Raw genomic sequence first — 23,237 nt, forward strand, 5'->3', positions numbered from 1 at the left:
TATTTAATGTATATTAGAACAGTTTCCATGAGGAATCACCACTCTTACAGAAACATTTTTACCCAAAGTATTTCACCAATCAAAAATTTTCCTTTAACTCTATCAGATTAAGAATCCTTCAAAAGGAAAGGAAAGATGAATGAGATATAAAAGTAAAAACTGTGAATGAGGGGCTCATATTTTGTGGCCATTCAAGCCCTTTTGTCATTTCCTAACAATAATTATTAACTTTAAAACATCTACAGCACAAGTGTGACATCAGAACAACGAACTATGTGTCTCTACCAACACAAGCCCAGCCTTCACCAATAAGACAAAAAGCTAACAAGCTAAATGCTGATAAAGGAAACCAAGCAAGAAAGCCCTGGACAGACTTAAGCATGACCACGAAATAAACACTCAAGAAACAACATGTAAGATACCTATATGAGGAACTAATTTTACTTTGCAAGTACTGTAGAAACCAAATGTAAATGATCAGTGAATACAGAGATCACATTTCCATAGCTAAAGGATATAATCCCAAGAAAACTATTATTGGAATAAAGAACTTTAGAATAATATTAACATTTTTAAAGTAATTTTTGTGATTTCTTAACATACACTTTTTTTCCTTCAAGAACACATCTCTAATTTTGAATTGGAATTCAGTTGGGAGTTATGAATCACAAATGAACCAAGTCAGATTACAGTATTTCATAAGGAGGTTAGGACATTGCTCTTGTCTACTTTCACAGTCTTTACAATGAGCAGTCACTGAGAAGTACTTTAATCATGAATATACAGCTTGTTACATCTGATTTCAGTACTCTGCAGCCAGTTTATACTAAGATATGTGTATACAAAATTACAATTATATTTGACTTAGTTGATATGATCTAGTAATAAATTGTTAGAATAGCTCAAAATATAAAATCAAGTAGTATTCAACTATTCATTAATTACAAACACTTGTAACCTAAGATACGTTCTTAATTTTCACCCTATTTATAGTCATCCAAAAGGGCTTTTTAAATGTGTAGAAAATTAAATTTTTATTACCTTTTATAGAACTGAAGACATAACTTCCCAGCTGCTAGTTAAAAAGATTTCTATTGTTTTTTAAATTTGTTCTAGAGTCTCCCTATTACATTACTCCTCAAGCAAAAACTCTATATAACAAAATCATTCTGATTCTCCAGGAACCAAGCCCTGTCAGATGGGATCCAAGACATCTCAACTGTTACTAAATTTGGCTCCATAGCAGTAGTGTCATGGCAACTTTCCAATGTATATCTTTTACTTTGAATTGCTAACTGCAAATAAGGGGAAATTAGATTACCACATTAAACATAAAATGCAGGGCATAACTAGATAGCAGTGGTGTACAGGTGTGATCGGAAATAGAAAATTGCAACACAAAGGCAATAATATTTGAACATTACAAATCTTTTTACTTCTATCTTGGGCAGAGCATTTTGTGGTAACATCAAAATACATATCAAATCCTACTAAACCTTGCACAATGCAAGTCTTTATGTTATTCATCATATACACATGAACTACTGTGAAATAAGTTCTGCATTTGGTTTTATTTTCACATAAATTTCACTTAAACAAATATCAGTTACTAATCCTGTAGGCTTTTAAGAGTTAAGATATGATTATTAAGTAAGGTTTATATAAATTCTGTTTGCTTATTTTTTATTTTATTTTATTTGCAGCTGGCTTATACAGGGATCAGAACCCTTGACCCTGGTGTTATAACACTGTGCTCTAACCAACTGAACTAATCGGCCAACCCTGGATCTCTATTCATAAATGAGGTAGTATATCCAAATACACTCGAGTATTCTAATGTCTAACTGCCTTCTTTTAAACTGTCAAAATTATACACCATAAAAACTAAAACACTTATTTAAATGTAACCTTTTGAGACTCTTACATGTTAGTTCCATGCCCATTTGAATGCACAGATATTATAATGCCAGCTATAGATCACAAATTAATAACAGGGATAATCATTTAGTAGAACTTAATGATGAAAGAAAATGACAGACAATACAACAAACAGCACCGTTGTTTACCAGCACAATGCAATGTAGATTTGTATGTAGAATGGATTTCTTTTTTATATTCTTTTTATTTTCTTAATTATAATCTAATTCTTTAGAACATAGAGCTCTACCACTGTGTCTGCTATAACTCCAGGTTTAAGGCGGCTATTAGGTGCATCAAATACTGAAGCCGGCTGATGTACTCAGCACCTTATATTAGCACTTAAACACACAAAGAAGATTTATACAGCCTCCCTTTGTAATTGATAGTTCCAAGAAACAAGAAAAATATGAAGATAAAAGAGTGCTCTGCTCTCCTTCCCAGTGTGCAAATAGAAAAGATGAGCTTTGGAGAAACACATGGATACCACCTGCAAAACAATCATATGATCACAAACATAATAGGCCTGGTTTGCATTCTCCTCCTCATCCCTTTGAAGTAAATAGGAGCTTTGTAAATTGAGGGTGTGTGTAGGGATAAAAGTTAGGTCAGATAAAGAAAGCCTGATTCTCCTCTTCCCTTACAATGTATGAATAAATTATTAGCCAGTGCATATTCCTTTAAATTATCACATTAGATTCCACTGACATAATTATAAAATTCTGATATATATGCAATCATTTGGTGCATATTTGTTTTAAAAATTAAGTACAAGTATGCTTACGTGCGAAAATACATTTACAGAAAAATATACATTACACTCTTTTGGTTTTTTCTCTCCACTTTCTCCTCCCCAATAACGTGATGTCTAATTTCATCCTTAGAAATTTCCAGACTGGCCCATTTCTTCTTCAGATAAACCCTAAATATATCAATTGACTTTTTTTTCTTTTTTTTTTTTTTGGTGGCTGGCTGGTATGGGGATCTGAACTCTTGACCTTGGTGTTATAACACCACACACTAACCAACTGAGCAACTGGCCAGCTCTCTGACTGACTTTTGCTAATCCACAAAATTTGCCTTGCTTTGACATATCAAATTTTATCACCACCACTTTCCAATGTACATTTTTATCTTCCAAAACTGCTGCCATTCTTTCCAATGGACAGACAATGCTCATTCCTACTTCAGAGCAATTAACACCTGGTCTTCACCCAACCTAACAGACTTTCCCTTCATCACTGGGTAGATCATACAAATCCCAAAAAGCCAACTAATATGTGATAAGCAAAGACATATTGAAAATTAGGTACCAGGGAGAATTAAGTTCCACTTCTGTCACTAACTACTTGAGCACTATTTGTCACCTTGGGCAAACTGTTTTGCCCCGACAATAGCTTTGGCACACAGCTCTGTCTGAGAGACTGCAGAGCATGGTGGTTAAGAATGAAAACTCAAACCAGATCTACAACTTGGTTGCTGTGTGACCAAGACAATCCACTTAACTACTCTGTGCCTCAATTTGCTCACCTGAAAAGAGAAGATAACAATAGTTCCTACTAAATAAAGTTGCTGTGAAGACTGGACACATTAAGGTGTATAAGCACTTAGAAGAGGAGTTAGCACACAGTGAGAACTATGCAAGTATTAGCTATTATTATCCATCAAATACAGAGGTATTGGGTGGATAATTTCTAGGTTTTTGTCATTTCTAATATTTCTTGAGTCTGGATTGCTAGTTCCAAGTCATGATTCATTTTTTTTCTTCAGGCGTTTCTTAGCTATTCCAATTTGTGTTGATCTCTCACTTAAAAAAAACCAAAAAACCAAAAACACTATAGGATTTAGTGTCTGTACCTTCATTTAATTTATAGTCACATCTTTTTTATTGTTAATACTATAATAGTGGTGGTGTTAATAATAATTATGAATTCCCTGACTTATTTTACCCTCACTAGACCTCTACAGCATCATTATTATTCCAAGCCCCTCTGGAAGAGAAAGAATGGAAGTATGGGCAGATTAAGTGATTTACCAGGTCACCCAGCTAGGAAGGAGTAGATGAGGCACTAAGCCTAACTAATAGGAGTCAGAGCCTGCAGAGCCTTCACTCTTAGCTACTAAGTTAACTCCCTCTTCTACTGGACCTCAATTATTCCCAGCACATTTCCCTTTCTTCTTCCAAACTTCCCAGTATGCTTTTTGAAGGCAGGAATCATGTCTATTTTTAAGTATTTTTTATGCATAAGAACTGTATTTCAAATAATACTTTAATATTTGTCTATCTTTATCTTGGCATTATAACTATGCAAGTTATCCATATAATTTCTAAAATGAAATGACACTCAAACTAAAACCATGGCTTAAAAACGGTTTGATCTTTAGACCCACCATTTTTTTTTCAGTTGGAAGCCATGAATACGTTATTGATCTTTCTTAAAAGAAATATTTGAAGCACTGTGCATGAACAACCCAACACAAAAACTAGAGAAAGAGCAGAGTCTTCCACAAATTTGTAATGTATGTGCTGCTACATCTGCAGGATTTTCTCCTCTTGAGTTGGTAGTGGAGCACAATGGGAAGGAGGCTGATGTTTACTTTTTGGAGAATGAGTTATAATAAATAGTCACATCTATTTAGGGAAGAAGTGTTACTAGATTTTAGTACCAGGAATGACATCACAAATCAAACTCTTTCATTGCTAGATCAATCAAATACAATCATCTTCAATTCTTTTTAACTGTACCTTTGGCATTACTATTCCTAATCTTCATTACTGCTACTGTAGCTTATGAATCCTCTGGTCTCAAAACAGTATGTATATTAAGTAGATATTGATATTGTCTTACTTCTGTAGAGCTACTGAGTTATTCAATATTCAACTATATGCCAAAATCTGGCATAAAATATCTCATTTAATCATTACATCAACCCATTTACTTTTTTCTTTTACGTATGAGGCTCAAATAAGTTAAGTAATTAGCTCAAAATCACAAAAATAGTAAATTATAGATAAAACCTAGACATATAGGTTCATATAGATTTGAACCTAGACATGATGGATGCCAAAGCTCATGTGTTGCCTTGTGAACTTATAGCTAGCTACTGTAAGATCTTTATTTCAGTGCTGATTAATCCTCTGATGCTATTAATTCCACTTGGGGGGTGGAGGGACTAGAATATTTTTCTTAAATTTAGCATGCAGAATCCAATTGTTGAAACTCTTAAATGCTAACTTGTTTTCTTGTGGTTGTTGACTTTCCTTGGAAGCTGAAAATATAAGAATCTGTTATCATATAAGAATGATTATACTAACACTTGTAGAATACTTCGAGTCAAACATATCTGCTTCTGCCGAAGCCCAACCACTGCCTAACACTTGATTCATTGGAGAAGTAGGTATTTTATAAGCATGATCTTTGGTCATTCACAATTTAAGCAGCCAATTACTTTTAAATGAGCTTCAGGAAGGCCATATCTGAAGCCAAACACCACTTCATTGCAAGTAATGTTACAGTAGGGTCCCGTAGATTCATTTTTATTATTTAAATAGAGATGATCATAAAATTAGCACCCTTCTAATGTAGTTCTCATCTTGATTATTGCTATTTAACTAGTGAAATTTTTTCTTCAGGCTGAGTGAACACTATAATTATTATTGCTCTGCATTGTAAAGGTTGCATCTTAATTGAAAAATCAACACTTTTTTCCCTTTCAATGAATATATCAACTTCAAAATCAACAAAAACATTGAAGATGCAAGCAATTTTGCTAGACCCCCAAATTAGGGTGTTCTTGATCAACCAGAATTCATAACCCACAATCTTAAACATAAGATGCTAACTGATCCTATAAATGGGTCTGTATTACATGTAACTGAATATTTCCAGCTCAACTTTTTGTTTTTGAATCCCTATGGATGAATCCCATTCATGTTTATATTGTATGGCTTTAGAGTCTACACATCAATACTATAAATACCATGAATGAATATAAAAAAGTAGTATCAAACAAAATTTCAAATGTGATGCTCAATTAATTTCATCAAATGTTAGTTAATGTTTCTTGCCTAATTATACGTTGCCCAGAGATAAAGTGGCCAGACCAAAATTTAAAAATTGTCTTTTGGAGCATCATTATTTTGTTAAGCAAACTTCAGGATTCCTAAAGCTGAAGACCTATGTATACATAGGACTTAACCACACTTCTACAAGTCAAAGCACAGGATAAAGATTTTCATAGAGTAATGGGAATTTAGAGGATTGTCCACTCCACCCTTGCTTTCCATATATGCATTAGTTTGTGCAGTATGTTCTTAATTAGAAGAATCCAATAAATAATAAGAAGTATTTTGTATGCTTTCTATTTTTTTTCTTTATTGCATTATGCAAACATTCAAATTTATGCATGTATACATGCATGTGGCAAAAATACTTACATGTATTTTGTTCACTTGTATAGTCATAGCAATTCGATGAACTACAAGTTAGCACATTTTGCTGGAATGCGTACAAGAGAAAACGTTTTAAGACGAGTCTTGGTTCTGCCGTTCACTACCTATGAGACTTTGGCAACCACACTAAACCTGCTTGAGGCTTGTCTACTCTGCCTACATTCCAGGGTCATTGTGAGAAGCAAATGAGATGTGGATCTGAAAATGAACTCTAACAAATATAAGAGATTAGTGTTATTGCTGGTATTGTATTTATCTTCCAGTGCATGGTACTTAGCACAATGCCTGGCACTACGAATATTTGTTGACTTAACTTATTCCTCATTACAAAAAAAGCTATGATGGGAAATTTAACTAAAAGTACAATCTGCATTTTACCAAAATAAAGATGGCAAATCTTAAGAGTCTAAAATTGTTATCCAGTGAACAATATAATTACTATGAAAATAAGGGCATATTTTTTCCAATTTTATAATCACAGCATTTGTGTCTATTTTACCATGTTTACAATGACTGAAGTTTTACATTAAAGGTTTAGGAGGCATTTTAATACCAGTCTTAACAAAAAAGACTGGTATTTTATATATACAGAGAGACAGAAAGAGGTTTACTGAGGATTAGAATTTGACAAAAAATTTAAGAAAAGTGAAAATGTAATATTTTACATCAAATTTAGATGGATCCAATTGCATATAAGGGTCTGCTTATATGTACGTCAGGCACATATAACTTCATATATTCACCTCTAAATATACTTAACAGGATAGGTCTATACATTCCATAAGCACATTATCTGAACCTTCAGAAATTGCCATTTAAAAGCCCAAGGGCCTAAATTTCCACTTTGATCAATGGGACAGTTTTATCACAAGATGGGAGGATTGAAGTTTATTGATTAGCTGATAACCTTTTAATGCACCAGCCTTTAATCTGCAATAAAACCATGAATGTAAATAGACCTTTCAGATAGGGTTTGACTATCCTGGAGGAAAACAAGAAGGTAGAGAGTCTGGGGAAGGCAGTAACATCCAGAAACACAAGCAACGACATCCAGATGCTGGACATTCCCCACATCCCCATGAGCTGAGACAAGGGCATCGCCTGATATTTTGGCCCCAGTGCCAAGGACTACAGAGTCAAATCACACCAATATAATGAAGCTGTTGTGTCCACGAGGATAGAGAAAAACAACCTCAAACAGCAGTAAACTTTCCCTTCACAGCATGACAGCCATTGCAAAGGAAAATCTAGCACTACTGAGGGGTTACTTCAATACTATCCATACATTTTGAAAGGAGTGAGCCATTTTTTAACTGAGTTGTGTGACCTTCATAATATTTGACAAAACTTTTGCCGGCAACTCTGTAGCTGGAAGGAATTGTAAGAGCATCTTATGGTTTAGGACTAAATGTCAGTGTTGAAAAGTTCAGGGGAAAAGTGGAGAAACGGAGATATATATTTCTTTCTTAATGGAAATTTATCCAGAATTTAAAAAAAATTATCCAGAATTTAAAAAATATATATATCTAGAATTTGGTACTGGTTTATAGATCTTGATCATGAGAACATGGAAAAACCTAAATAACAATAAACTAAGAATTACCCATAGATACATTAAACTTGACAAGGCAGATAAACAAAATATTGGCATAATAATGTATTAAATTGAATTCATTCCCTCACCCAACAAATATATATTGGTGCTAGTGAGGTAGCAGTTTACAAGTACCTTCTTTAACAAGAATTTAACTTCTTATTTCAGTGTCACTAATAATCTGATAAAGAAAAAGCCTCCAATAAGCAAAAGTATATGGGTCATATTTTTCTTATTTCCTATTTTCCTGACACACAACTAAGAGCATACAATCTTTCTTCTTTTAAAATCAAAGAGAACTCAATAACGTTTACAGATTTCAGTTTTTCAACTTCAAATTAAAGGTGTTGATACCATTAATCTAGACTGTCTCTTCAAGTTGCAGCCTTGGGATTTCCATGAATATTTACTACTACACTGGAAATGCCATGAATACTACTAATACCATTAGTGCTATTACTGATAGCTCTGCTGCTGCTACTCCTACGATCACCTGTTACCCAAACGGCTCTTCTTCCCCAGTGAGGAAAATATGCCATATCTGAAACATTTCAGAGGTTAAAACCTGTGTACAGACAACATGCAAATGTGTTGAGTCATGATAGACATCTCTCAGATTCTGAATAAATAAGAGAAAATCTTTGAGGCAGGGAAATACAAGCACTGTAGCTAGACAAGAACTGGAACAGTTCCACAGTTCCCAAATACCAAGTCCTTCCATGTTGTTTTCCCACAGCTACTAGCTCAAATGAGTTTACACAATATCGTTCTTGGGACAAACCCCTATCAAGTTTTTTTTCATCTCTCATAATCCATCATACCTTGGTGAGAAGAATTTTCAAATTCTATCAATGTCCTGTATGAAGAATATTCTTCAGTAGCCACATAGATTTGTTTTTTAGAGTAGAAACAGTTTGAAACTTTCACAAGTGGTCTGAATACTGGCTGTCAAGGAAGGAAGTTCTCCACGGTCAGGCAATCATGAGCTGGGGATCTGAGCTGTGTAATTTCAGCTATTGTATGCCTTATTTAGTTATTTTATGACCTGGTTTCTCCAATGGAAACAATACCAAGTTATTTCAGAGTACTTGTGCTAAATATGGATTATTGAGAAATGTACTGTGAGATAAGAGTATCAAATAATATTTATTACAGAACCCTAATCTGATAACTGAGATTTAGCTCTAATGTTACATAAATGCAAACAGTTTTCCATTATCCCTCAAAGAAAATGAGACTGAGGAAAATCAAAGCAGATATTTGCATTAGATTTCAAACAACTCAAGCCACCTGTGCATGAACATGTTTTTTAAAAAAGATTCAAAATACCCAAGAAGCTATTCATTCGATTCAATGTTCAGTGAACATCTACAATATGTGAATCATACAAAGATGAGCAGGACATGATCTGTTCTCTATAAGCCTATTGACATAGGATTAAAATTGGGATGTACATAAAGCATTAATTGGCACATAGTTAATTGTGACAAAGATAGTCAAGGAATAAGTGACATCTGAACTAAATCTTAAAGAACAAATATGATCTCAAGAAATAGAGTAGGACAATACTTTCTGTATAGAAATAATTAACTTCTAGAAAGCCATAGCATATTCTTCTTAGTCTCCCATCACAGGAATTTTGGCATAGGCCAAGGAAATGTGAACATAGACACTGACAGTCATCCACTGGGAAATCTGGGAGCCACACCTTTGGGCAGAGTGCATTTTGTGGAAATAAACATAAAATTAAAGAAACAAAACCTAGGCACATTTTCTTCAGAATTTAATAGATCAGAGTTTGAATACACAATGATTATGCATAGACAATGACCCTCATACCATTTCACATCACTCAACATGGGATGAGTACAACTTCAATTATTAGTGACATGAAGGAAGAATGTAAGTGTCATGATAATAGCAATATTTTTCAGGTGAGTCCAGTACCCAGAACAGAGACTATGGGCTCAAAATGTATCTGCTGAATTAATAAACTTCTAGAGTCTTCTAAACCTACTTAGCATCTGTACAGACTACAACTGTATAGACATATGTACTCAATAAATAAGTTAGCTGGCCAGATAGCTCAGTTGGTCAGAGCGTGGTACTGATAACACCAAGGTCCAGGGCTTTATACCTGTACCGGACACAAAACAAATAAGTTAAACTAAAACCTCATAAGTAAAATAAGAATTGTTACATGATTAAGATTTATTATTCATATTTAAAATCATAAGAATAAGGATAATAGATATGGATCTCATTTGTAAGAATGCAATCATTCCGATTTTGTAACCATTCCAATTCAGAGATGTGGACATAGTACTACCCTTGTCCCTCACGATTTGAACCATTACAATTCAAACCTCTTCTACAGGATCTAAAAATCACTCATAACAGGATTGTGAAGCTAAACATAAACACTAGGAGTAACTATGAAACAAATCTCTGAATAGTTTAATAATGTTGCAACTAAAGCAAAATGATCTTTTTTGGTAAACCCTAGATTTAAATAACATTCAAAAACTCGCAAAACCATCACACAAAAGTACTTTTCTTGTTTTAAAACTTAATCAGACGTTGTATAAACAGAACTTTTAATCTAGTGGTTCTTGATATATTATCAATAACAGTTCTTGAGTTACCACCACTCTCAGCTACTGTCAAATGCAAGTAGTACTTGTTGGGGTATAATTCATTATATTTAAAAAAGCAACAACATCAAACCAACATTTTTACTTAGTGCGACACAGCACAAATTGTCATTAGGAGAAAATTCAATAACAGGAGCAAATATGAATTGTGCATCTTTACATGTGTACTCATAAAAAGAAAAAAAGGGAAAAATGATACAAATAAAAACTCATCATAAACACTAAACATACAATTATAATAGAACAGCCCACATGTACCAGTTTAGGTCAGATTATTTCTTCTTTATATCTGATTTCACGAAATTTACATATTCTATGAAATGGTGGCCCCAAAATATACTTATTTACATGACTGCTTTGGCCTTATTTTCAAATACTAATAAATGCTGTGTTTGCTTTTTTACACTTCACAATATGTAAGTATATGTATATATACTAAAAATACTGGGAAAGAGAATACAATATTGGGTTCTGCAAATAATTTTCCAGCCTTATCCCTTACCAAGATTTTTCCAATAAACACTATTTGGTTCTTACCCTCATAGGTCCAGTCACTGCATAACAATATATTTATTCGATATTGAGTAAAGTTCAACCAAAGATGGCACAGATCATTCTTCTAAAAATAATTTGTTACTAATTATAGGCAGGGTGAGTGGAAAATATTTGTTAAAACACTTCCTTTGAGCATGTTTCAGAAGTCAATTTCTAGGATATGTTGTTATACTAACGGCAAAGTTAAAAAAGGATAAATAAAATAGGAAAGAAAAAGCTACACACTGTGGTTGAGATATATTCTTTTCGCTCTCAGCTATAATGGAAACGCAAATCCCAGTTTTTTAGGGTTTTTAATTTTGTGTTATTTTTTGGATTTCACCTTGGCATTATGTCTGACCTACCTACCTTAAGAAGAATGAATTGGTAAAACCAAAATTATTGAAAAGTATCTACTAGAACAAACTTTATTAAAATTAAGACTGATGCAATTTTCAAGCGATAATTTTCAAGCTATAGACCTTTATAATAATTTCTACTCACATATTATTCCTCCATTATTTATGTCTTTTGTAAAATCCACTTTTAAATTTAAGCATGCATTCACCGTATTTAGATGTTATCCTTTCTCTTTTCCTTGAGTGTGAAAAAAAGTGCCACAGTATTAGAATGTGGTCTGGACCTGAGAGATTATTTATTTCCCTGCCATCTTACAGATAAGTAAATAAAGGTTAGGTGACATGCCCAATGTATATAATTTAGATTTTGTGTCTTCTGTTGGACTTGATGGATTCCTGGGAGATTATCTAAAACAAACAGTCCTGCAAGATGGATTCTATTTTTCACTGGATTTCTATTTTGATTTAAAAAATTTATTCCTTGTGAAACAATCAAAGATGAAACTTCCTTGCTGAAAGGTGGCCACTGGACTCCAAACTATGACAAACATTAAGGGCATGAGTGCACCATGGAAGAGTAGCACACCTACTGACATGAATCCTTACATGGACTACACAGAACAGGGTGGGGTCATCGATGCCTTGGTTCTCTCTAATCAACATTGGGAAAATTCACTATCTACTAGATGTATTACTCCGTTTTGGTTGCTTACAACAAAATATCTGGAACTGAGTGATTTATGAAGCAAACAAAATGTATTGCTTACAATTTCTGAGGCTGGGAAGTTCAACGTCCATCTGGTGGTAATAACAGTGACCCAGAGGTCTCACATTGCAAGATGGTGGAAGCAGAGAGAGAGACAGACTTTTAAAGCCCTCAGAACCACGCCCCTGACCACCATTTTTAATCCATTCACTACTACACAGTCCTACAATCCAATCACCTCTTTAAGGCGCTACCTTTCAGTTACCATAATAGGATTTCCCACCCTTTTGACAGTCACAGTGGGAGCTAAGTTTCTAATACATTAAACTTGGGGGACACAATTCAAGCTTCAGTAAGTTTTGGAGGGACATAACTCAATCCTCTACACTAGATATGCTTCTAAACTCAAGTTGATTCTGGTATGACAGAGATCTATAATCAGCAATGACTTTCCTGTAGCTACAGATAAGAGAAAATAAGAAGAAAATAGTCTTTGGAGTTGGAAAATACACATAACTCCAGCAAAGATGGTAAAAATAAGAAACTACTTAAAATATTGTTTTTATATAGACTTCATTTTTTGATTCCTTAGTATGTTTAAACAATAAAATGACAATGTATTACAGAAAATTTTTCAGAGACTGATTGTATTACATAACAAATTGTATATACGTATGAATTACAGGGTGTATCTTACAGCTTAATTGCAAAAGATTGATACTGCTGTATTTATTTTACAATTAAGTAAATGACAGGATAGGCAAAATGTCTAACCTTGTGTTCCTTGGAAGGCCTGCATCAGAATCATCTAACAGCTCCTTAGAGTATTGGGAGCCCAATTCCAGAACTACAATGTCAAACTCTCACAAGGTAGAAAACATGAAACTTCAAGCTTCCCAAATATTTCCTCTTCATGCCCGAGTGTGAATAAGATTACTGGACTCAAGTGGAATTATATAGCTGGTTACTGGCAATAATATAATGAAAACTTATTCAAAATGCTTATCTATCTTAACAAGGCAAGGGATAAATTCTAAAACTGATAAATCAAGAAGTTACAGTACACGCATATTATTTAATACATAGAAAAACTTAAAGAGAAACAAAAAAATAAATGATTGTCTCTAGAGAGAAGGACCGTGAAACTTGAAATAGTAGGAATAAGGAATGATTTTGTGTTTTTTTTCCTACTCTATGAATATATATCTTTGATAAAATATTTAAACTATAAAAAAGAAAAAGCAAAGGACATAAGAAACCCAGAAAACAAACCAACAACAAAAAAACAGACACAAAGGAAACAGTACCTTCAAGAACTAGCTATTGCTTAGATCTCAGGCATACTACCACAGGTGAGAAGGCATGCAGCGATTCATCTTTGAAATGGATAGTTTGAGTCTGACCACGGTGACGTGTTTACATATGCATCAAAAAATTTAAAAATTAAAAAAAGAAAACAAAACACAGTAACAAACTTATGTTCTTAAATCCCAGAAATGCAATTCCTTTTTGAGTGTGTACTCTCCACTGGTAAAAGAAGTCAGAGGAATAAAAGATAAAAAATTCTTCCTGGACAATCATATCCAAAAATTTAACCAGGCAAAAAAGGTTTCAAAATTAATAAGAAAAAGTAAACTTTTATAAAGTACTCATTGAATGTGTAGAAAGAAACACAATGAAAGAAGGTAGCTTAGTAGAAAGGCAGAAAATTAAGAAACAATTCATAAATGGAACTTTCCGATCCTACACAAGCACATGTTAATATAATAAATTATTCAGTCACGGTCTGCATAGACCTATCTGACTTCAGTTTTTAAGAAACAAATTTGTAACAGTAATCTCTTAAGGCATTTCTTCTTTCCACTTTACTGCTAAAAAAATAAAAAAGTAAAAATACTATCCTTTTTAAAAAAGATTCCTAGTCAAGTGTAGCTATGACTTTTATTTACTTAAAGTGTCACCCATATAATAGTGACTTTAAGTTGAGTCCAACACAATGGTTTGTCTTGATTATTTTTGAGTGGTCCTCTGTCATACTACAAATATCAAATAAGGGGAGAAGTTTGCAAAAGATTTACTTTCATAAACATATTAGAATAGAGTCAAGGTTATTATTCCTTCAGTAACATCATTTTAATTGACTTGCATTCCAGTGTGTCTTCCTAAGCGTTAAGAGAAAGGAGTAAAGTTACAAGGACCTATCCTGTTGGAAATTTCGGATAACCATGGCTATCCTCCTGGGAGTGTTCTAGGAGAATGTGAAAAGTAGATGTGAACATCATCTACATGTGAATCAGTATAGAGAATAAAGACTAAAATGCACTTATAATAACCAAATGGAAATGAACTAGCTATAAAAATACTACATAACTTCATAATGAAGAAAATGAAAGGTGGTAAATTTAAAATGATTAGCAATAAACTAAAGTTAAAGCATATAATTTAAAATTTAAGATTATTGATGTAAGGGCTGGCCAGTTAGCTCAGCTAGTTATAGTGTGTTGTTTATAACACCAAGGTCAAGAGTTCAGATCCCCAAACTGGTCAGTCACAAAAAAAAAAAAAACCCTGATATAATTAAATTTCAAATACATGATTTGCCAAAATTTAATTTACATAAAAATTTGTATCTATTTCAGAAAGATAAGGCTCATCTATGTTCTAAATACTCTTTGAATTATCTTTTTTCAAGAGGCCTTCTTCTTCTGGGCTAAAGCATATACTAAAGTAATCTGAATTATGAAAAGATTTATTCCTAAAAGCAATTTGTTAGAACCATTTAACTGTTTCTCTTAGATTTCATCCCTTTCTCGGCATGGACTTGTAAAAAGTATGTATTTTGTTTGCTTTTTTTCATGTTTTTAATGCCTATACTTGCTTCAAAGTTTAGCATCGTTCAAAACTTAGCAAGCTATAGTGTAACATCATTAGATTCCAGATTTCAAATTGAAACATTTTGTAAATAAAAATAAAGCATGTGCAGGAAAATTTTCGGAAAGTTCCCAAGTGTTATGACGTAATCGAATTTTCACAATGTTTGAATACTCTGTTCTCAACTCCCTACATATATTTAAACATGTTACAGTGAAATGGATGTTCTCTAATGCAATGTTTAGCAGAATTTTGTTGTTCATTCTCCTAACCTTCATTTGCTAAAGTAAGTACTAAAGCAATAAAACAAGAACAGAAGCATCTTATTTCACTGAGGTATATAAGGAAATCTAATTATTCACATATGAAAAAATAGCCTGTAGAATTTATAGACGGGCCATACAGGGGAGAAGGCGTTTCTTTCCATTCCTAGAGATAGGATCCTTCTGCCCACAAGCATTCCCAGGCACATAAGAATCAAATATTTGTAAAAGGCATTTTGGAGATCATATAACCTCTCCATTCCAATATCTCATAAACTTCTGCATTCAGAAATCCACCTTAGAATCTAATCTGAATGTCCAATTCTTCCTTTTAAATCATCTCCCTCTGAACTCTCTTCAGGGAAGACTGAAATTAGCTGGTCACCGTCATTTCAACAACAGCCATTTCTGGAAGTGAAAACTTGAAATAAAGCACACTTCGACTTTCTTTTTATGAGACTATTTCAAATTTATTTTTATCTTTGTTTATAGGTTTATTTTAAAATTTGGTGTTTTATTCACAAGTCTCAAATTCATATTTTTTAAACTGCAAATATTCATTAACTGAAGTAAAATAAAACTTTACCATTTTGGTTAAACTTTCATGTTTTCAGCAATTTTTCCCAGAATGAAACCATACATATTGTTTTAAGGCATGATCATATGTCTTTACCTGAAAAAAGGAATTAAGACTCTGAAAATACTTAGAAGATAATAAGCACTAAGAAGCTGATCATGATCACAATGACAATTTCACGTATTGTACTTCTAGAACACGCAAGCCATGCTGAATGTGACATGCTCCTATCCGCAGGAAGTCCACAATCTTATTGAAGACAGACATGCACTTAAAATACTGTAATATAATAAATGCAAGATACAAGCTGCTGTAGGGTCCAGCTAACTCAGCAGGGTAAGGGGGACAAGAAAAGACTGAGAAAGATTTCAGTGAGGCAAAGCCTAAGCTGAGTCTGAAGTAGGAGGTTGACCAGACTGCAAAGAAAAAGTGAAAACTTTTAAGGCAAAATTAACATGTGAGAGGACAAAGAGACATAAAACAGCTCACCTTACCTGAAGGGTTAAAAATTAGAAGGGTTAAAATGCAGATAAAAAGAAGAGATGGGGTGCTGGAGTAGCAAGAGTTAAAATCAAAAAGATGGTCAAGGCCTGTGTTATAGAACAATTTTCTGTATAGCTAAAGAATTAGGACTTTGTCCTGCAGAAAGTTGAAGGAGAAAATTAACAAGGCCAGAGAGCTGTTATTAATGCCATTGCAAAGGGTGAACTGGAAGGAGGGAAATTTAAAGGCAAGAAAACCAGCTGAAAGTTTGATTCAAGGCAGAAGGTGGGTGAGAACTAAAGCAGTGAAATAGAGTTGGGGTAGAGGCCATGAAATTAAGATATTTTTGAAAAAGCAGAATCAACAACTTGGTTAGCAATTGGAGGTTTCTGGTAAAGAACTGATGGGACTGAGAATAAATCACAGGTTTTCAGCTTGAGTGGTGATGCCACTAACTCAGAAAGGTAACAGAAATAGAAGAGAAATGTTGGTCAGGAAATATATGATTTCAACACTGGACTTGCTGAGCATGAATTGTCTATGGAACATCACACTGAAGACTAGGTTTGGTGTGCAAATGGTGTTCTACACTGACGCACAGCTGAGGGCTACAGAGGTGAGTCCAAAGATGTTGCTTTTTCCTAATTTGCATAGTGGCCCTAGTGGTGGATCAGGTGAGGATGTCAGGTGAGCTGCAGAGGGGAGACCCAGGCCAGACATAACAATGTAGACACATCGCTCCTCAGAACTCTCCTGGCTAATACAGTAGCCAATAGCCACAAGTCTAAATTTAAAGTAATCAAAATTAAATAAAATTAAAAATTCATTTTTTCAGGGCTGGCCCCGTGGCTCATCGGGAGAGTGTGGTGCTGATAACACCACGGCCACAGGTTCAGATCCCCTTACTGGTCATCTTTAAAAAAATATAAATAAAATTGGGCTGGCCCGGTGGCGCACTGCTACAGTGCGCTGCTTGGGAGCGCGGCGGCGCTCCCGCCGAGGGTTCGGATCCCACGTGCAGACCGGCGGCTCACTGGCTGAGCGAGGAACGGGGGCAACACCGAGGGTTGCGATCCCGTTGCCGGTCCCGGTCCGGTACGGGCGCGACACTGAGGGTTGCGGTCCGTTGCCGGTCACGAAAAAAGACAAAAAATAAATAAATAAAATAAATAAATAAAAATTCATTTCTTCAGCCCCATTAGCCAATGTGCTGATTGGTCAATGTGGTTAGTGTCTACTTTATTGGGGTGCAAAAACGTAGATTATTTTCAGCAACACAGAAAGTTCTATGGACTGAATGTAAAATAAGAGGAAAACTTTGGGGACAGAACTCCAGGGAATGAAGAGATACACAAGGAGGACCAAGAGAAGAGAATTCAAAGAGATGAAAAAGTCAAATAAGAAAAAGAGTAAAAAAAAAAATTACCTCTACAGAGTTTATTTTACCTTGACACTTGGTATAGTATTAAAATTGTTACCAATTTCTTCAGATGTAAAAATGGCTCAGTGAGATGATTTTATTCAGATAGGTTTAACTTTTAAAAAGAAGAATTTACTGCCCCACAGGAAGGAAAATGTTGGAAATATGACCATTCTCTTCCCACACTTTAATCAAGAAGACAAGGCTTTCCACAGCAGTCTTCCTTAGCCACGGTCCTTTTGGGAGTGTTTCTAAGGGTCTCTAATTAGGGTCTGTCTCAGTGCTCAATAGGGTTCTTGAAAATGTGTGTCAAATACCTGTATTCTGACATCAAACAGGCCACAAAAGTTTCTTCTTAAATCAAAAATAAAGCTGATAGAATAGTGGTTACCAGGGGATAGGAGCATGGGGGAATGGGCAGTTATTGTTATATGGGCGCGGGATTTCATTTGAAGATGATGGAAAGTTCTGGAGCTGGATAGCATGATGGTTGCCCAACAACATGAATGTACTTGATGTCACTGACCCATACATTTAAAAATGGTTAAAATAGTAAATTTAATGTTATGTATATTTTACCACAATCAATTTTTAAAAAATAAATAAGGCTGAACTAAAACATGTATCAAGAGAATATGGAAGAAACCTCTCACAATCCTTCACACCTGGGAAATTTAAGATACCAAATGCAAAAGTTGAAAACATTGCCCATAAACATGTGTTACTTGAAGTAATATAGGTATTTGTATTAGATTTATGATATCAAGGTGTGAAAACATGGATTTCATAAGTCGTATTAAGCCTCACTTGTTACTGTTGATTTTGCCTCCTCTGATACTGTCAATGGTCTGAAAAAATGAAACAATTTAGAGCTTTAAATGGCACTAACAGAACAAAAATGCATTAGGCCAGTTTCATAATCAAGATGGTATTTCCTTATTATTTGTTCCTTGGGTCAATAGCTGCAGCTAGCTGGTAGAATGGCAAAGTATAAATATCAGCAGTAAACCCCCAGGCAACCATGTTTGTACAGGCAAAATGCTCACTCTGCAATTAAGGGAGGGTGAGTATCCCATGAATCATTCCTCATGCATTCTCTGACAGTCGGGCGCTGGAGCAAGGCTCAGGGAAAGGAACACAGAAGGGACCCTAAGACAAGACAATGGCTACTTCCATTGTGTCATTGCAACTAGGAAGCAGAAAATTTCAGGCTCAAAATTAAATCAAAGCAGGTGACAGTTTGTGAATATAAAATAGTACAATAAGCCAAGGAATGTGTGGTCTAGAATCTTTTATAATTGAGACAATAACTAATCTCATATGGATTTTAACTCTGACTGTCTCTCACTAGCATCCAGACTTTTCCTTGTGATCATATTAGCAAACTGGAAGTAAATACTTGCACGTTCATGGATCACACCTGGTTTTCCCTCCAAGGATATTTACCAAATACGGAGAACAGGACCATCTTGTAATCAAATCAGTTTTCCTTGCCTATACTATTTGGAGCTCTGCTCAGATCTAGGATTCTGCTGATGTCATAGCCTGAGAAATAAAATCTCCTCATGACTGTAAGCTAAAACGGTGCTGGCACAATGCAGGAACAGACACTAGAAGCGGAAACCAACTAAACCGAAAGAAAGAAAGAAGAAAAAACAGAAAAAAATATGAGAGATGAGTCATACTATACTTACAACTTTCAGCCTGATAGTCTGGCACAAACTGCTCATCATTGTCAGGTACCTGAGCTGAAGAAGAAAAAAAAAAATTAAAAAAAAAATTAAGAGAGAAACTGCCACGGCATAAGGAATGTCAAGTAAGATCTTTTTAGGCTGAGATCAAACTGATGATTATTTGCCAATGAGCTCCTATTTAAAATGGTATTGACAGCACTACTTAGGAGAGGAAGTAGAAGAAATCACTGATGTCAACTAGAAAACATATATATGTCAGAAATATGATGGTGGCAGTTATCCCTCTGAATTCCACCTGCCAGATGGAAATAAAAGAGACACAAAATAAAAGCAACAGGATTTCTATTTCCTGCAGTGTTTCTCTTGCATGAAAGGAGCAAAAGGTATTTCTCCTCACCCACTGCCACTGCCTAAACAGCCCACCTAAATTAACCACACCATTCTTTTAAGTGATGTGCAGTTATCACACAGGTCCCTCTGCTTTTTTAAAATGTCTGCTTTTGGTATGTTCCATCTCTTGTCTCTAGTGAATGAGACTACAATAACTAAAAACATTTGTCCTAAATTTGGCCAAAGTACGCTACAAAGTTTTTAAAATGAAAGAACTGTCATTGAGTTGAGTCATATATAATAAAGTGATATATTTTAATGATTACACTCATAATAGTAAAAATAATGAACAATAAAACAAATGCCATCTTTTTATGCAAAATATTTTCCTGGCAACTATTCAGCACTAACAAAAAGAATACCGCTATTTAATCAGTCCTAATGTCAAATGACCTCCCTGTTTTTAGTAAAGGAAAAAAAAAAAAATACTGAATAGCAAGGACTTAATGCATTTGGCAGCAATCAAAATACAAGTGCACTTTTTCACTTCTACAATGTTTTCATCAGTTGATTTAAACATGGAAATAACCTATTCCAAACTGACAAAATATTACTAAAATGAGTTTTCACAAATACACACAAATATACACACTTACATACACAGAAACTACATAAAATAGAAGTTAGGTTACTTTTAATTTGATGAAAATATAATGAGTTATCCTAAATAACTTTAGCTATGATTTGATTAGCTAGTATTACTTTACTAGTTTTATATAATACTGAAACTTTTCTATCTAGTCAAGTAATATTAAAACAGATGTCAAATTAATTTTTAAAAACAAACCTATTGTACATGGGGAATGCTTTTTAAACTCTATACAAAAAAGAATACAACATCCATAAAATTAAAGTTTCTTTGTATCAGTTTATCTAATATCATTTTTTAAAAAACACAAATATTTGGTCAAATAATATTTGTTATATTATTAAGAGAATAACTGTACGATAATCTTGCCTATTATTAAAATATATCCAGTTTGGCATTCAACTGCTTTCAAATAACTTTCTTCTGCACATCAATGCTTAATATTATTAAAGACACACTCTTTCCCTTGCCACCAAATGAAACCAAACAAACTAGGAACTTTTTCAAGTTATATCGGATGCCTATTTGATCAGTCTATACCAGAAGAAGCATTTTTTTCTCTTCATATTCCACTAACACCTGATACTATGGGTAACAATTTTAAAGTCAGATGAACTTCAAACCATAGTTCTAGGACTTGCTAACTTTGTAACTTTGGGTAAGTTATTTAACCTCTTTGAAATTCATTTTACTCATCAGTTTAATAGCAAAATACAGGGTTGAGGGTTTTTTTTTTTTTTGGTTTTTGGTGTTTTGTTTTTTTTTGGGGGGGGTGGAGGCTTAAATGAAATTATCTAAACACAATTCTAGTCACTCAAGAAATGTTATTTTCTTCTTTCCAATTCTCCACCCTCCACCCTTTTCTTTCAAGTCACACACGCAAAAGTACTTCAATTACATTCAGTTACCGTCACTACAATGTCCAGTTTAATATCTTTACTTCTAATTAATTCTATTGGAGAGGGGGAAAAAACAATCTAAAATTTGTACATTGCCATTCCCTGACCTATTAACACAGGGTATTTTTTGACATTGCAGTAAGCTTTATTTTTCTCATAGATTCATAAACTGTAAGTGGAGGAATACATTTTCAAAGAGGTTTCACACCAAAACAAAAAATTACAAGTGTTTTTGATATATATTTAATACATAACAGCAAGTAAACAGAATCAAATCCTGCACATTTTTTTCATTATATCCACATGTTTTGATTTTTCCTCTACATTAATAGCTAAACAGATACAACTATTGAGATGCAAAATTATCAACCACAGCAATTACTGTGCTTCTAAAAAGCCAACATTTACAAGAATCTAATAAAAATGTAATATCCCTTTACAGGAATAGTTAAAAATAGCTGGTGAGCAACAAAAGTGTATTTGTAACTGAATATGCTGATATGAATGCCTGTAGGCCGGATTTTTTTCTTTAGTATCATAAGACCAAGTTTCAATTGTATAATATATATCACTGCAAGAGTGATATAATAAAAGTCACTGATGGGTGTATGGTGTGTGTTGTGATATGAGAGAGAAAAAAGGGTAAAACTTTAAGAGCAGAAGAATCTAGAAGTTATACCTCGCAAATATAAAGAAAATAGCTGCATACTAACAATTTGTATAAAGTATAAGAATAAGAGTAGCTATTTCTGTTCTAACTCTTTAACTTACTGAATAAATACTTCACACTTATGCCTGAACATATTACAGGATTTTAACAAAAAACATATGACTCACATTTTCACAGAAACTAATCTTAAGAAACTGAATAGGCCAAATGAAGCCGCATGCTACTTAAATAGACAAAGGCTTACGTATACCTCTAATTTCAAGTTAGAGTAAAAGGAAGGCAGTTAACTAAAAACACAAGTTGGATCCAGGCAAGGAAAATATGACAAAGTACTGCCACACTTCTGTCATACATGTCTTTTCCTTCGATTCACGGGAATTCTGTGAAGGAGCAAACTACTGCCTGAAGATATGTGGCAAGCCATACCAACTCCAAAGTTGAAAATTAACAACAGAGGCCAACTTAAAAAAAAAAAAAAAATGTTTTTTTCACTACTCTCTGTTATAAACTATGCTTGAAATGATCACCTTCGGGAAATGAAAATGCTTCTCCACAAAAGTAATTAAAGAGGAAGGGAAAGAAAGGAGAAGGAGAGAAAGTATATACCAAAAGACCAATAAAAGGCTTTCAAGAAGCTTAAGCATGTGGATTTTATTGGTAATAGCTGGAACAGCTCTATCAGTTCATTGCATGTTAATAGACAAGTTGCCATCAAGTCTCAGGATCTCGGCTTTAAAAGGGTAGTATCTGCATTCTCAGCTGCTTGTTTTACCTAGATTATTACCCAAAGTTGGTTTTTGTTTGTTTGTTTTTAATTTTCTCTCTTTTTACTGCATAGCAATACATATTATGGGAAAGAAATTCATAAAAATATTAATCATTACCTAGTCACGGAATCACCAAATCTTGTTTTTTATCTTATTATCCCCTCCCTAACTAACATTGCCTTGGGGTGAGCAATTTTAAATATATCTTGCCTTTATTTTATGCTAATTTTTAACTTACAGGTAAAATAATAATCATTACTCCAGAAAAGGTGAGAGTTTAAAAATTTTCCAAGGTTGGCTGCAGGCAGGTAAAAACCCCTTTATTCTTACAAACTAGGTGCCTGTTGAGTTTTCTTTTAAAGCTAGGGAAAAAAGTGGAAAAATTACAAATAAAACA

At 34.0% G+C, this 23,237-nt stretch overlaps 1 protein-coding gene across 3 annotated transcripts in view; it reads right to left on the reverse strand.

Annotated features, from left to right (window-relative positions):
• ETV1 (ets variant 1) overlaps positions 1-23,237 on the reverse strand; it is a 76,821-nt gene that overhangs the window by 44,750 nt on the left and 8,834 nt on the right. For all 3 annotated transcript variants that reach the window (XM_008578061.1, XM_008578051.1, XM_008578070.1), the window contains one exon: positions 19,526-19,579. In XM_008578061.1, the coding sequence (XP_008576283.1) occupies positions 19,526-19,579 (54 nt within the window). The remainder of the gene's footprint in view (positions 1-19,525; positions 19,580-23,237) is intronic.

Source organism: Galeopterus variegatus, unplaced genomic scaffold (assembly GCF_000696425.1).
Source record: "Galeopterus variegatus unplaced genomic scaffold, G_variegatus-3.0.2 Scaffold72, whole genome shotgun sequence".
NCBI classification, from domain to species: domain Eukaryota; kingdom Metazoa; phylum Chordata; class Mammalia; order Dermoptera; family Cynocephalidae; genus Galeopterus; species Galeopterus variegatus.